Source organism: Notamacropus eugenii, chromosome 1 (assembly GCF_028372415.1).
Source record: "Notamacropus eugenii isolate mMacEug1 chromosome 1, mMacEug1.pri_v2, whole genome shotgun sequence".
Classification (NCBI taxonomy): domain Eukaryota; kingdom Metazoa; phylum Chordata; class Mammalia; order Diprotodontia; family Macropodidae; genus Notamacropus; species Notamacropus eugenii.
Window position 1 is genome coordinate 605,945,190 of NC_092872.1, and position 15,942 is coordinate 605,961,131.

General features: G+C 39.8%; 2 protein-coding genes across 4 annotated transcripts in view; both read right to left on the reverse strand.

Annotated features, from left to right (window-relative positions):
* The window catches only part of LOC140519182 (uncharacterized), a 237,613-nt gene that overhangs the window by 28,922 nt on the left and 192,749 nt on the right, over nucleotides 1-15,942 (reverse strand).
* MIS18BP1 (MIS18 binding protein 1) overlaps nucleotides 14,540-15,942 on the reverse strand; it is a 59,914-nt gene continuing 58,511 nt past the window's right edge. For all 3 annotated transcript variants that reach the window (XM_072634697.1, XM_072634695.1, XM_072634696.1), the window contains exon 17: nucleotides 14,540-15,268. In XM_072634697.1, coding sequence (XP_072490798.1) covers nucleotides 15,165-15,268 — 104 coding nt within the window. In that variant the 3' untranslated portion in view covers nucleotides 14,540-15,164. The remainder of the gene's footprint in view (nucleotides 15,269-15,942) is intronic.

The following is a 15,942-nucleotide window of genomic DNA, read 5'->3' on the forward strand; positions in this document are numbered from 1 at the left end:
AGCATCAGTGTATCTAATGCCTCAGGTGCAAGGCAAAGTTAGATTTCAAAAGTCTGGCCCAGCCTAAAGAGGAGTAACCAGGGCAGGAATCCTAGACCAAAGAGGAGCCTAAATTCTGCTACCATGAACCAACAGCTTTTCAGTTGACTGACAGGGACAGAGTCCAGAAGCATTTACTCTTGCTCAGACCCAAACTCACATCAGGAACTTGCAGAACTCAAACCTGAAGGGCAGTGATCAGTCCTTGCCCCGAGGATCAGATGACTTTGAGAGCAAAGAAAGCTGGCAATCCCCAGCCTGTCCCTGAAATCCTGAACAACCACAAAAGCATCAACAGGCCTTCCTTCCAGAAATGCCACAAAGTCCAGCCCTAACATCAAGTCTGAAATGAGGATGTAGCCTGGAAGAATGGGCGAATGAAAGAAGAACCCCATAATGAGCTATTATAGTAGCAGGGACATTCAAGGCACCAACAAGAAAAAGAATAATTAAAACATCTACAAGCAAGACCTAAGAGAACAACCAAACTTGGGCACAAACTCAAGTAGAATTCCTGGAAGAGATGAAGCAAGAGTTTAAAAAGAATTAATTTTTTTTCATAAATGGGATGAGAGTACTTGAGGAAAAATTGGAAAAAAAAATGAGAACCATGAAAGAAATAACTGGAAAAGGAATTAATAGCTTTGCACAACAGGTTCAAAATGTTGTCCAAGCAACAGACTCCCCTCAAAATTAGAATGGACCAAATTGAAGCCAATGATTCCATGAGACAACAATAAATATTAAAATAAAGTCAAAGGCTGAAAAAAATAGAAGAAAACATAAGGTTTTCTCATAGAAAAAAACAAATAAGCAACAAAACTGGAAAAAAAGATTAAGAAGAAAAAATTAAAGAATCACTGGACAATATGAATGCTGTGACCAAAAAAAGGGTCTAGATAGCATATTTCAAGAAATCTTAAATGAAAAATCCTAGGAAAAAAATTGCCAAATCCGGATCTTTCAGGTCAAAAAAATATATATATTTTAAGCAGCCAGGAAGAAAGAATTCAAGTACTAAGAAGCCACAATGAGAATTACACAAGATTTTAGCAGCTACCACTAAAAAAGAAGAGAACTTGGAATATGATACTTCAGAAAGCAAAGGATATGGGCTTACAGCCAAAAATTACTTACCTAGCAAAACTGAATATAGTGTATATACTATAATATAGTGGAGAAACTCTGAAGTATAAACACAGGAGTGAAGAGAAATATAAAAAGGTGAGCACAAATGAACAAAACTAACAAACTAAACAAGGATAAACTGCTTACATTCAAACAGAATACATGCATGTCCTCTGGATATCATCATCAGAATTCATAGAGGGAGTCCAATTAGACAAGGCCTGAGAATGACTCTGTTGTGTCTTGATGATATTAAGAATAGAAAGAGAGGGAAGAAGAACACACTGGGGAGGAGGGAAAGGAAGGTTAGGGAAAATTATTTCACAAAATAGGCTGCACAAGTTGACACCTATACAAACAAGAAGAAGAGGGTAGAGTGGAGTGGCTGACAGTTGAACCTCATTCTCATCTAAAATGGTCAGAAGAAGGAAGAAAACATACACACAGAGTTGGGTACAAACATACATTTCACTGAATAGGGAAACAGAAGGGGACGAGGGAGAACTGGGGTAGCAATTAGAGGGATAGTAGGATAAGGGAAGGATTAGTTCTAAACAAATTCTAAGGACCTACAAGGCCCTCTGTTTGAGATGGCAAAGAATGGGAATCTGAGGAGGGGTACCCATAAATTGAGGAACAGATGAACAAGTTATGGTATAGAACTAATGATGGAATACTATTGTGTTAAATTCTCATCAGCGTAATAACCAACCAGAATTCCAGAGGGACTAATGATGAAAAATGATAGAGTTGTATGTGGTCAGTTTAGAAACTTGTTTTGATTGACTACACATGGTAATGGGTTTTGTTTTTCCTGCTTTCTCAATGGGGAAGGGGGGGGAAATGAGAGAGAGAGAAGACGGTTCGTTGAAAATTTTTATTTAAAAAACAAAGAACAGAGAAAAGCTATAAAAAACTGCAAAAATGTTAGGAAGAGTGTTTTTAAAAAAGAACTAGGAATACAATACTAATATATGTGTGCATATTCACATATGTGTGTATTTATATTTGTGTATATACACATGCATACAGTATGCCTATATATGGATACTTTGTATAAATATACATATATTTATATGTATGTATACACACACACACATATATGTCTATGGTTGTTGTCCTTCGTCTTCGAAGAGGACCAAAATGACATCACCATGATAAAGTGAAATTTCAATGTGTCCAACTGTGGCTGATCAGACCAATACAAGCTCAGAATGCTCTACTACAGGTTGGGCATAGATAGTCCGTTTGAATATTTGGGGTGGATAGCCCAAATTTGCACATCCTGTGTTTACTTTGTGCTGTCTCACTTCTGCTTTGCTCAAAGAGCACAGCACCCTCTCTGATGTGGGAATGCCATATTGGGCGGTCCTGTGCCAGTGTCTCCCATGTTGCACAGTCAAATCCAAAGTTCTTGAGAGAGACCTTGTGTCATTTCTTCTGGCCACCATGTAATTGCCTGCCCCATGTGAGTTCTCCATAAAATAGTCTTTTTGGCAAGCTTACATTTTGCTTTCAAACAACATGGCGCTCTCTGAAGCATAGTTTGAATACTTGGCAGTTCAGCTTGAGCAAGGACTTCAGTGCCTGGTACCTTATCCTGCCAGGTGATCCTCAGAATCTTCCTAAGACAGTTCAAATGGAAGCAATTCAGTTTGCTAGCATGGCGCTAGTAGACTGTCCATGTTTCACAAGCATGTAACAATGAGGTCAGCACACCGGCTCTGTAGACCTTCAGTTTAGTAGTCAGTCTAATACCTCTTCTCTTCCAAACTTTTCTTCAGAGCCTCCCAAACACTGAGCTAGCTCTGGCAATGTGTGTATCAGCCTCATTGTCAATGTGTACATCCCTGGAAAGTACACTACCAAAGTAAGTAAATTTATCCACAGCATTCAAAACTTCTCCACTTGTATGCCTATATATGGACACTGTATATATACACATAGACATACATATATACACACAATTATAAATGTACCCATATATAAACACATCTGTCCCAGGCACATGTCCCACAGACTCTGTATGTATCTATGCTATACGTGAAGAGAGAGGAGATGGAGAGAAAGGGAGAGTCAGAGAGACAAAGAGAATAAAAAAGTAACAAAATTCAATCTGTTACTTTCTAAAAATGCTCCCAGGTCTGAGTGTTGCTGGGAAAAGTCGCAGACCTGAACTGACCTCAATGTACCTCCATGTTCTCTGCTTCCAGTAGAGATACATTTATATTCCTCTCCCCCGCTGCCTTCCCCACCTCCCCTCCTTTCTTCTCCCATCAGGTCTGTCCCCCCTCTTCCTCTTCCCTTTCTCCTCCTCCCTCTCCCTCCCTCCCCTTCCTTCTCATCAGCCAGGACCTCGATTCCACCAGACTGAGGTTGGGGTACCTCCCTCCTTCCTGTCCAACTCCCTCTCTCTCCTTCCTCTCCTAACAGAGGTGGGAGAACCTCTGCCACTGGGGAATGGGCTTTTGTTAGGAAACGGGGAGGAGAGGGAGTCTACCTCCCATGGGGCAGAGAATGCACCAGGAGTCTTAAGATCTGAGTGCGAATTCCGATATGCCATTGAGTAGGTCTGTGACCCTGGGCAAGTCTCCTCCCCTACTCTGGGCCTAGGATGCTCAGAGAAACCCCTCCCCATCCCCTGCACCTGCCCAAGGTCCGCAGACCTGGCTCTCCTCAAGAGACATTGGGACACACACACACACATGCACACACGCCTTACCTTTGCTCACCGTTGTCAACGTAAAGACTGCCCCCCTTCCCCTTTCTCATCTTGGGCTCTGTCTATATAAATAGAATCCCAATCCCTTTAGGATGCTTCGCTTCAGCTTCCAATGGCCAGACTCTATTTCTCAGCAGCCTCTGCACGCCTCCAAAACTCCACCCTCCATGTTTTTGAGGGTGGGTAGTCTGCTCTGAAAATGGATTCTGGGAAATTGATGCTTTGTGTGGGCTAGTGAGTGCCTAGAGCTCCAGGCCCCAGAGTCAGGAAGACCTGAGTTTGAATCCAGTCTCAGACACTTACTAGCTGTGTGACCCTGAGCATGTTCCTTAACCATGTTTGCCTCAGTTTCCTCATCTATAAAATGGAACTGGTTCATTTTAACCTTTTACATATATACAGTTTTGACTCACTAGTCAATTAAAAGACTTTTCATTACCATGTCATGAGCTGGAGAAGGAAATGGCAAACCATTCCAGTATCTTTTTCAAGACCAAGGGGTCATGGAGAGTTGGACATGACTGAAACAACTCAACGAATTGGGGTCAATAAAGGAGCTCTGCAATTTCCCACAGGCACTACAGCCTGCTCTCCTCCTGTCTAACTCTGGGACCTTTATGAAGTCTAAGGTATATATACTAAATGACATAGATTGTTCTAATGGGATCTAACCTAACCTATAGGTCGTCTGTCTAATTCAATGTCAGAGTCTGAAGAGCAGGCATTTGTAATCTACTTGGTTTTTCCTATGTATATGTGTTCCATGTAGTTGCAGAGGTCTCTATGCTATGAGTTCTTATAGAATAAGTACAATCTTCGGAGGCCTGATGCCAAAGAGATGAAAGAGAAACTATGTTCTGTAGCACAGAAAGGCTGGATCTGGAATCTCAAAACCTGAGTTTCAGTCCTGGTTCTTCCACTGACCAGTCATCCCCCTAATCAGTTAAACTCCAGCGATTCCCACCTTATTGCCCTTCACATCCTCTATGATCCAGTGACATTGTCTCCTTGATGTTTCTCAGACAAGCCGCTCCATTTCCCCATGGTGCATTTTCACTGGTATGCCTATGCCTGGCACACTCTTCTTCCTCATCTTTGCCTCCTGGTTTCCTGGGCTTCAAATCCCAGCTAAAAATCTTACCTTCTACAAGAAGCCTCTTAATGCTAGTGCCTTCCTTCTGAAATCATCTCCAATTTACATATACTTATACACAAATATTTTTGTACTTAGTTGTTTGCATGTTTTCTCTTTTGTTAGACTGTGACATCCTTGAGGGGGAATAGTGTTTTTGCTTTTCCTTGTATCCCCAGCATTAAGCAGAGTGTCTGGCACCTGGTGGATGCTTAATAAATGCTTATCAACTAAACAACAAAATGTAGAGAAGAAAAAAGCAAGGACAGACACATGAAGAAGAAAATGAAATTACAAAACTGTACTGTGATGTCAGAAATGCTAAAGATCAGAGTGGAGGAAAATTAGTGAAGGAAGGAAAGGGTATTTGTCACACACATGACACTCCATGGTTGGACTCAGTACATTTTCACTAGCTGTCCCCATGCTTGAAATACCTTTCTTTCTTGTCTCTACTTTGTGATTTCCTTCAATCACATCACAGATCCTTAGCCTCACCTAAAATCCCACCTTCTGCAAGAAGGCTCTCCCAGGCCCCCTTAATGCTAGTGCCTTCCCTTTGGGAACTAGGTGTGTGTGTGTGTGTGTGTGTGTGTGTGTGTGTGTGTGGCTCTCCCAGGCCCCCTTAATGCTAGTGCCTTCCCTTTGGGAACTAGGTGTGTGTGTGTGTGTGTGTGTGTGTGTGTGTGTGTGTGTGTGTGTGTGTGTGTGTGTGTGTGTGTGTGGCTCTCCCAGGCCCCCTTAATGCTAGTGCCTTCCCTTTGGGAACTAGGTGTGTGTGTGTGTGTGTGTGTGTGTGTGTGTGTGTGTGTGTGTGTGTGTGTGTGTGTGTGTGTGTGTGTGTGTGTGTGTGTGTGTGTTGTCCTCCCTATTAGACTGTGAGATTTTTCAAGGCAGTTACAGTTTTTCTCTTTCTTTGTACCCTGAGGATTTAGCAGAGTACCTGACACATAGAGTAGAGGTTTCATAAATGATTAGACAAAGAAGAGATATCAAGGACATGAATAGAATTTTAGAAAAATTAGATATAATAGCCCTCAGGTGATTATTGAAAGAAAATTGAAAAGAATATACATACTTCTCTGCTCTGAATAGCACCCTTACAAAACTTTACACATAAATGCAGAAAAACAAGAATATTAAACTGTTCTTTTATTGACCACAGTATAATACAGATTAAAATCAACAAAGGAGTATTTGAAGATAGGATTCAAACATGAACGGAGACTAAATAATATCCTAAAGAATATGTTGGTCAAACAGTGCATGATAGAAACAATAAATAATTTCTTGAGGAAAAAAATGAAAACATTGAGAAAACATATCAAAACTTTTGGGATAAAACTAAAGCAGCCAATAAGGGACATTTTTTATCTCTACTTTCACCAACAAAAAAAGGGAAAGAACAAATCAGCAAATTGGGCATGCAGTTTTTTTAAATGAAAAGCAACAAATCAAAAAATTTCAACTAAACAGAAAAATAAAAATCCTGAAAAGAGAAAAAAATTAATTTGCCATTGAATTGGTCAACAAGACTCTGGAAGCTGTTTTTTAAAACTGTAAAATAGATCAGTTTTCTGATTCTTGAAACATACTATTCCCTATGACTCTGCTCACTATTTTTGTATAATAGAGGATTTGGCCAACGAGGGCCTCATTCTTAAAATATGTGTAATATACTCTTTTTAGTATCAGTCCATGTGGAGACTTAGTGAGCCTACTTCCACAAGTGTATAATGGTGAGTAATGATGAGACTATCTTATATTTCTTGCTAATTTATGACATGGTAATGAAAAGTCTTTTAATTGGCTAGTGAGCCAAAACTGTATATATGTAAAAGATTAAAATGAGTGGAAGAACCCTCTCTTCCTTGGTAATGAGAAGAGACAAGACCTACCATAAGCTATAAGTTTCAGAGTGAGGATCTACAAAATCCACTTCAGGAAGTGGCATAGCCAATGGGTAAGTAAATGTTTGGTAACAGGATACAGAGTTTTGATTGATGGGTCCATTTTCTGTTGCATTGATTGAAGGAGATTACTCCTCAGGGCTGATTCCTGTCAGACTCTGCCATGGCTTCCAGTCGCTGGACTTCTGGTAATTCTTCCAGCCTTATGAAGCTCACAAGGTCATAACCTAGTTCAGAGTTGGGGAACTTGTGGCCTCAAGACCACGTGCAGTCCTCTAGGTCCTCAAGTGTGGCCCCTTGACTGAATCCAAACTTCATGGAGCAAATCCCCTTAATAAAAGAATTTGTTCGGTAAAATTTGGACTCAGTCAAAAGGCTGCAGGTCCCTCACCCCTGTCTCATTCTATTCTGTTTCATCTCTGATATTCACTTAGCAAAGATCAGGAAAGAATTATCCGGGATCATAGCAATAGAGGTGGCCATGAGTTCATAGCTACATGGAGGTGCAAATCAGGGGTGTGACTGTGCTGTTGGCAGCACCTGCAACCTCTCTTTCCATCCTGAAGCTTACAGCAGTTCTTGCCTCACCACCAAGGAAAAAAGAATTCTTTTTATTTGAGGTTTTTTGTATGAACACTCAGTTCTGGCAGTAACAGGATACCTATGTAGGTGTGCTATGAATAGGGGTGGGGTAGGGAAGAGGGCCTCCATCACATACCTCCACATCTTTCCAGAAGCAGGTTCACAGACTCTCCATGTGGGTTGATGCCAGGAAGAGCATGAGCATGTTTTAAGGACAAAGCCCCCATTGCTCAGTCTCCCCATCACGTCTACAACTTTTCAAAGCAAAACACTTCTTCCTGGCCACCACTGGCTATAGGAGAATCTGTGTACACTGTAGACTAAGAAGAGGGGCTATCTTCCCTCTTTGGAGGGAAGAGGATTTGTGAAGCAATGTCTCTCATCTGCACATCAGACTATGTGTTTCTTATCTCATATTGCATTGCCTCTAGCCCAGTCTCCAACCTCTGTTGGGAAGAGGAATGACGCCTTCCGTTAAATGATGAATATCCTCACATCCCATCACACCCTTCACATCCCAGTGACTTTGAAGATTGTCACCTGAAACCTTGTTCCCCAACTCCACCACCTAATTCTTCATTCCCATCCCCTACCCCCAAACCTTCCCACTCCGGTTCAACCAAACACTACCCAGTCCTTTGACTGTGCCTTCTGAAATGTCTCTTTTAGGGGCAACAAATGTCTCCATCTTAAATCCTTTCTTCTTCCACTTATTCCTACTAGCTACTATTACTGAAACCTGACTCTCCTTGGATGACAACCCACCCTACCCCCTCTCTTGCCACCCTTTCAAGTATTGGCTGCACTTTTACTCATTTTCCCCAACTCGCTGGCTAAGGCAAGAGAATTAGAATATTCATTTTTCCCTATAACTATTTGCATTATCACTAAATAATCTCTTTTGAGGTTAATGCTATTCATATCTATCACCCAATCAAAATCCTTGTAGCTGTTGTCTACATTCTCCTTTCTTCCTCAATGAGTTTGACATTTGGCTCACAATTTTTCTCTCCTCCCCAACTCCTGCCCTCATACTGGGGGTCTTCAACGTATGTATTGACTTTCCTTCAAATACTGTAACCACTCAGTTCCTCAACTACTCATAAGGTACTCTTCTACACAACCCCAGCCACACAAAGATGTTCATACCCTTGATCTTTCCAGTGCCCACAAATGTACCACCTCTGTGTACAAGAATTCCGAAATCCCCCTATCCAACCACAGCTTTTCACTTCTCTATTCCCTCACAAAGCCCTACTCTTCATCTCCTCCACGACTTTCAATCTCTTGACCCCTAAATTCTCTCCTAGGCTATCTCCCCTTTATTAACCACTCTGTCGCCCTTTTCCATATCTTGACCCCTGGGTAAATCAATTCAACTCTACACTGTCATCACCAAATCTCTAGCCCCCTTATCATATCACTGATTAGGCCTAGCCCAGCCTCAGTCTTGGCTCACTCTCACCATTCATCACTTTCTGCTTCTACAGGTGTGGCTGAACAAAGTTGGAGAAAATTACGCAATCATTCTGATCAGGTCCACTACAATCTCAACTGAGCTCTCCCTGCTGCTAGGTAATCCTATTATGCCTCCCTTGTTGACTCACTCTCCTATTCTTCACATTGGCTCTCCCAGACCTTTTCATCCCTCCTCTATGTCTCCCCCTTCCTCCACTCTCTCAGCTAAGACCCAGCCTCATATTTTACAGAAAAAATTGAGGCCATTCACTGTGAATTCACTCTTTCCCCCTCTTCCTCATCTCCTCTCTCTCAGGTGCCTTATGTCACATTTTCTTTCTTCACTCCTGTCTCACACAATGACGTGACCTCACTCCTTACCAAGGCTTACCCCTTACTTGTTCAAGCAATCCCATTCCATCCCATCCCCTCTTAACAGTTCACCCCTGTCATCCCCCCTTTCATATATTTTCAATCTCTATCTACTGACTCATTCCCCACTGTTTATAAACATGCGCATGTCTCCCCCATCCTGAAAAAAACCCTCACTTGAACCAACCTCACTATCATCCTATATTTCTAACCACCTTTCTAACTAAATTCCTTGAAAAGGCCATCTACAATACATGCCTCCACGTTTTCTCTTCTTTCTTCACTTCTTACAACCCAGCCTCCAACCTCATCATCCCACCGAAAGTTCTCTTTCCAGTTACCAATAATCTCTCATTCTTGACCTCTCTCCTTGACATTGTTATCACCCTCTCCTCCTTGATACTCTTTCTGCCTTCTATCTGTAGGTGTCCCTCAAGGTCCTGTTCTGGGTTTCCTTCTCTTCCCCCTACTTCACTTGGTGATTTTATCCCATGGAGTTAATGAGTTAATGATTATGCTAATGATTCTCGGATCTACCTAACCTGCTTGAGTCTCTCTGCTGATTTCGTTTAGCATCACCAATTGCTTTTCAGACATCTCAAACTGGATGCCCAATAGACATCTTAAAATTCAATATATCCAAAACAGAACTCATCTGTTCCCCTAAAACCTCTCCCTTTCCCTATTACTGTTAAGGGCAAGACCATGTTTCCAGTCCTTCGCTTCACTATCTCTCACTTCCCATATCCAACCTATTGCCAAAGTCTGTCAATTTCACCTTTGCAACATCTCTGGAAAATAGCCCCTTCTGTCCTCTGACACTGCCACCTCTCTGGTGCAGGCCCTCAACGTCTTATACCTGGACTATGACAATAGCCTGCTGGTGAGTCTGTCTGCCTCTCTCCCTATTCCACTCCATCCTCCATTAAACCACTCAGGTGATTTTCCTAAAATTCATGTGACCATGTCACCCCTCCCCCCGCATTCCCCATACACTCAGTAAATACCAGTGGCTTCCTATTGCCTCCAGGAGCAAATACAAAATACTCTATTTTGGCCTTCATAATCTAGCCCCTTCCAGTCTTATACTTTACTCCCCAACATGTACTTTTGGATCCAGTGACAGCCTGGCTGTCCCCCATGCCTGGAATACTCTCCTTCCTCAGCTTTGCCTACTAACCTCCCTGATGTCCTCTGAGTCTCAGCTAAAATCCCTTCTTACACAAGAAACATTCCCTCTGTAATTTCCAATTTCTCCCATATGTAGTTTGCTTTTTATATATTTATTTGCATTTTGTCTCTCCAATTAGATGTGTAAGCTCCAAGGCAAGGGCTGTCTTTTGCCTCTTTTTGTATACTCAGCACAGCATTTTAATAGTTTTTACTTTATCCTCTGGAGATACTGTGATAGGACTCAGGAAGAGCTAGACCCCATAGGACAGACTAGCAAAAAAGACCAAATGCAAAGTTCAAAGATCTTAGTAATTAGAGTTGTCTAACTATGGAATGGGATACATTGGGAGGTGCCATGTTTTCCATCACTTGGTTGAGTTCGTGAAAGACCTTGCTATTCTAATCAGTACAGTGATTCAAGGCAAATCCAAAGGACCCACGAAGAAAAATTCAATCTAATTCTGGAGAACTGATAAACTCTGAGTGCATAGAAACAACTGTTTATCACTTTTTCTTGGGCTGTTTTTGTTGGGTATTTTTTGCAACATGGCTAATAACTTCACATGTATAATTGATAGCATATTACTTGTTTTCTCAATGGGCTGGAAAAGTGGCTGGGGGAGATATTTTGGAACCCAAAATATGAAAAAAAATGTTTTAAATAAATACATTAAAAAAAGTTTTGTACCACTGACACTCCTTAACAGAGGCTGGGAAATTCTGTAGTGAAAATGGATTTATCATAGAATCATAGATTTAAAATTGGAAAACATCTTGAAACTCATCTAGAGGTAGCAAGTTGGTGCAGTGGATAGAGTACTGGGCCTGGATTCAGGAACACCCAAGTCCAATCCAGCTTCAGACACTTCCTAGCTTTGTGAACATTCATAAAAAGTGCTTAATACAGTGCTACCCACACAGGCTATATAAATGCTTATTACCCTCCTTTCCTTCTATCTTGTTTAACTATCTCATTTCACAGATGAAGAACTGAGGATGAGAGGATAAGTGACTTGTTTAGGATCACAAAGCTTGTGTCTCAAGTAGAATTTGAATCCAGAATTGACAATCCCAGAACTCTACTTGCATGCTGTCTCTCACATCTAACAGGCTGGACAAGACACTACTAAGCTCCTTTTCAATTTTGAGATTCTGTGGCTACACAATGCTGAGTTTGGATTCAAAGGACCTAGGTTTGCCTAAATCTTTCATTTTGCAATTTAACACCTATTACTCCTGGTTCTGTTTGCAGAGGCCAAACAGAGCATGTCTAATTGACCTTCCCCATGACAGCCCTCTAACCATTTGACGGTGCTGATGACAGTCTTCTTTGTCTCTTCTCTAGACTAAACATCTCCACTTCCTTCAACTGATCTTCCTGACATGTTTTCCAGTTCTCTTACTTTCCATGATACAGCTTGTTCGTAACTTTCCTAAATTGTGATGCACAAAACTCAGATGTACCTTAACTAGAGAAAGGAATGACCTTTATTAAGCACCTACTATATGCCAGGTACCATGCTAAGTACCTTTATAAGTATTATCTCATGTGATCCTGACAACTTTTTCATAGTTGAGGAAACAGAGGCAAACATTAAGTGACTTGCCCAGAAACTCACAGCTAGTAAGTGACTAAAGTTGAATTTGAATTGAGGTCTTCCTGACTCCAGGCCAAGTTGCCTTTCTGTCCAGGGCAGAGCACGGCAGGACTTTTATCTCATTGGTTCTGATCGCTACCTCTTTTAATATAGTCGAGGACAGCATTATATTTTTTTTGGCTACAAAGTCATACTACTGTTGACTCAAATTGATCTTGCAGTTCAGATTCTGTATTTGTGAATAATTTTTTAACCCAAGTACATGACTTTATATTCATCCTTATTAATTTTCAACTTATTTGATTTGGCCCATTGTTCTAGCCTGTTGAAATGTTTTTCAATCATGTCATCCTATGTTAGTCACACTTTCCAGCATTCTGTCATTTGCAAATGTGACAAAGAAGCCATCTGCTGAACAGCACAAGTCCAAGAGTAGAGGGATCCCTGGGATTTTCCATTGAAGATTGCACACTCCATGCTGACACTGACTTATTAAAAACGATTCTTTTGAGTCCAGTCAATTCATTCCAAGGTCATGTAACTTCTGGTGTAGTCCATCTCTCTTCATCTCATTAAGAGGCATAGCATGACAGACTATCAAAACTAGCATAAAGAATGGAGTTGAGATTACACTGGTATAGGGAACTGCCCCCCATCAGTGAGGAAATTCCTTCTACCAATACCAGCCAGCACCTTGTCTGAAAAAAAGAGTTGCCTAAAGCACGAGAGCTTGGCTTCCCCAGGGTCCCACAGCCACTATATGTCATGGGTAGGATCTAGATCTGCTATGCACTCTGCATGCTATTATGTACTTGCCAAAATTATTCATTAAAGATTTTCTGTAAAGCCAGTTCTTATTTGTTAACTGGAGGAAAAGGGCTCATAAAATATAGGAAGATAATTTTATTAAAATTCTTGCAATTATGCAAATAAGGGAAAATTCAGAATATTTGGTAAGGAATTCAGAAAAAAAGTAAAGAATATGCTACATATTGAAAGGGGGGGGAGGTTTTAGGTCACTGGTTGGTAACCCTAAAGCATTATTTTGAAATTCAGTATAAATTCAAGCCATTTGTTTTCATCTTCAGGGACTTTAGTTATCCCCAGGATCTTAGAACTTATTTTTCACATTTAACTTGGTCCCAGAGCATGATTTTAGAGGATACATATTAGTATACCATGAGTTGCAAGTTTACAATTAAGTTACAACTTGTAAATTGTGATCTTGATATGTCTGTAATGGGCTGGTCTAGCTATGGTGGCCACAATGCATTCCATAATGTCTGGAGACCTCTGCTAGCTAGCTGTGAAAACTCATTAGGCTAAGTAAATTCTGTGCAAGGATTAATTTCAGGAGTGGCGACTAAATTACTACAAAATCACTCATAAATTGCTGTTAATGTAGAGAACTTGGTCAATTTGCTCTTTCAAATTATTCCTTCAGATGCTAATATAACACTAATTCAGCATAAAAAATATTTTACAATTCCTGAATTTATTCAACTCACTTATTAAAATCACTCACATATTAAAATCAAGTTAATTTTGGGAGGTAGCATGGCATAATGAAAAGAGGCCTGGATTAAGAATGAAAAGTACTGGGTTCCAAACTTTCTACTAATTTGGTTGTGTGGTCTTGGGCAAATCAGATCGTTCCCAGGCCTCCAAGAGTGTCTTGTGAAATCTGGCCAATTATCTGGAAGCTCCCTTTAGAGTTTTCTATAAAATTCTAATTCTACACAGCCCTTTTATTTTTTGATTTGAGATCTGTCTAGATTTCACTTAGCATCTTAATTTATAGGTAATCCCATCATCCTATTTTAAAGGATAATAATATTACAGGACAGTTATCACATGTCTATCTTACTCTTCCCCTTCTAGAGCTTCTATAAATTCCACAACCTTGCTATTCACTAAACTTTTTTCAAAGATGATGGAGAGGAGGAACTGGAAGAAAAGAGGCCTTTGTTTTTTTCTACTAAAGCCAAAGGAGATTTTTCAGTTCGTTGGAGACTACATAGGAGAGAGAACTGTTGGACCACCACATACTTCCCACCTCAACTCCAAACTATCAAGCCTCCTGCCAGGTGAAAATAACAATGACAAATACAAAAACTTCAGAGCCTTACTTGTAGAGCTAAGCTGGTTGATAAATGAAAAAAATTCTAGTTTGAGATTGTCATGAGCAGAAGGAAAAACATTCACTGGGATTTAAAATGAGTTCACATAGTAAAAAACCATAGCCCATATTTAAACCTGGAATGTAACAGATGATATTCTAATTGAATATAAACTTGCCTAAAGTCTTGGGGGTGATTTTTAAATAAATTTTTCTAGTCATCTACCACTGAGACTCTCCTACTCAGTCAAATATACAAGTGTTAAGAGTACAACAAAAGCTAATATTCATTTGGGCCCAAGTATCAAACTAGGTAACTACTACTGTCAATTTATTTAGGATTGTATGAAATCCTCACTTGAGTTCACTATAAAGTTGAAAAAAAAAAAACTGTAAAAGAAAACTGTATCTCAGAAAGACAAAAAGTAGGTAGAACTTCACATGTTAGTAAAACTAGACCCAACATTCTGTGGAAGTTATACATACACACGCACATGTTTGGTATTACAAGGCTTTCATGAAACAAACAAACAAACAAAATCACATACAGCATTTGGTGAACATTTTTTTCCTAACATCTATTTGAAACATCTCATTTACAGAGTAAACAGACCAATGCTACAGAAGAGTTGTCAACTATATATACATATATATATATTTAACATCAGATAAACAATCACTTATAAAAAGTATTTACAAAGAAAAAACCTTTTTTACAATTTTGATAAGATTTGCATGTCTTTGAAAACTTGCAAGTAAAGTAGAAAATGTTTAATCTGTACACTAAACAGAAAAGTAAAAAACAAACATTTATGTAAAACAATTTCACAAAGAAAATACTGGCATTTCAAATTAATACAAATGAACTATACTTTACATACAAGTGTAAGTTATGGTGTTAAATAAACTCTAGAATTCGTGTGTCCTGATTTTACTCTGCAGAATCAGAGTTGGAGAAATAATCATCTTGTTCTTCTTCATCAAAATTCAATCTTGTCGTATGACTGAAGAATTTTCCAATATCAGATTTAATTCCTGTGATCAGAAGAGTTTTAAGAAAAAGGGTGAACATTTTATAAATGAAAATAATTTAAATAATTATGGCAATACAACATTTCTAGAAATAGAATGATATATCTGTCAATTTGAGAGCAACTAATTATGGCTAATCCAAATACAGGACTGTACTAGAAATCTGTGCCATAAAGAGTAAAAAATATAGATCCCAGAATTAAAAGATTTCAGAATTAGAAGGAACATCAGAAGTAATTTTGAGCCCAAGCCATTTATGAACAAAAACCCCTCTCTCTAACAACATGGCTAATACAACGTCATCCAGCCTTTGCTCAAAGATCTCCTGTGTCTGGAGGAAAACCATTCCTCTTCTAAAGAGCTCTAATTAGGCTTGATCCAAAGTTCTAGCCTGTCAAGATCTTTTTGGAACCTAATGCTGTCAGTCAAAATGTTAACTAGCCCTCTTAGCTTTGTGTTAGCTGCAAATTTAATATGGATGGCATCTACACATCTTCAACAGAAATGCTAATTAGTACCAATCCTTGGGAGGATTCTACTCCAGATTGCTAGGTAATCAATCATTATTTGTAGTCTGGCCATTTAAACAATTCCCGATCCACTTAACTGTATTTTACCATCTCACACCAGAGGTACTAGCCTTCCCTGAAGACACCTTATGCCTCATACCATGGGCT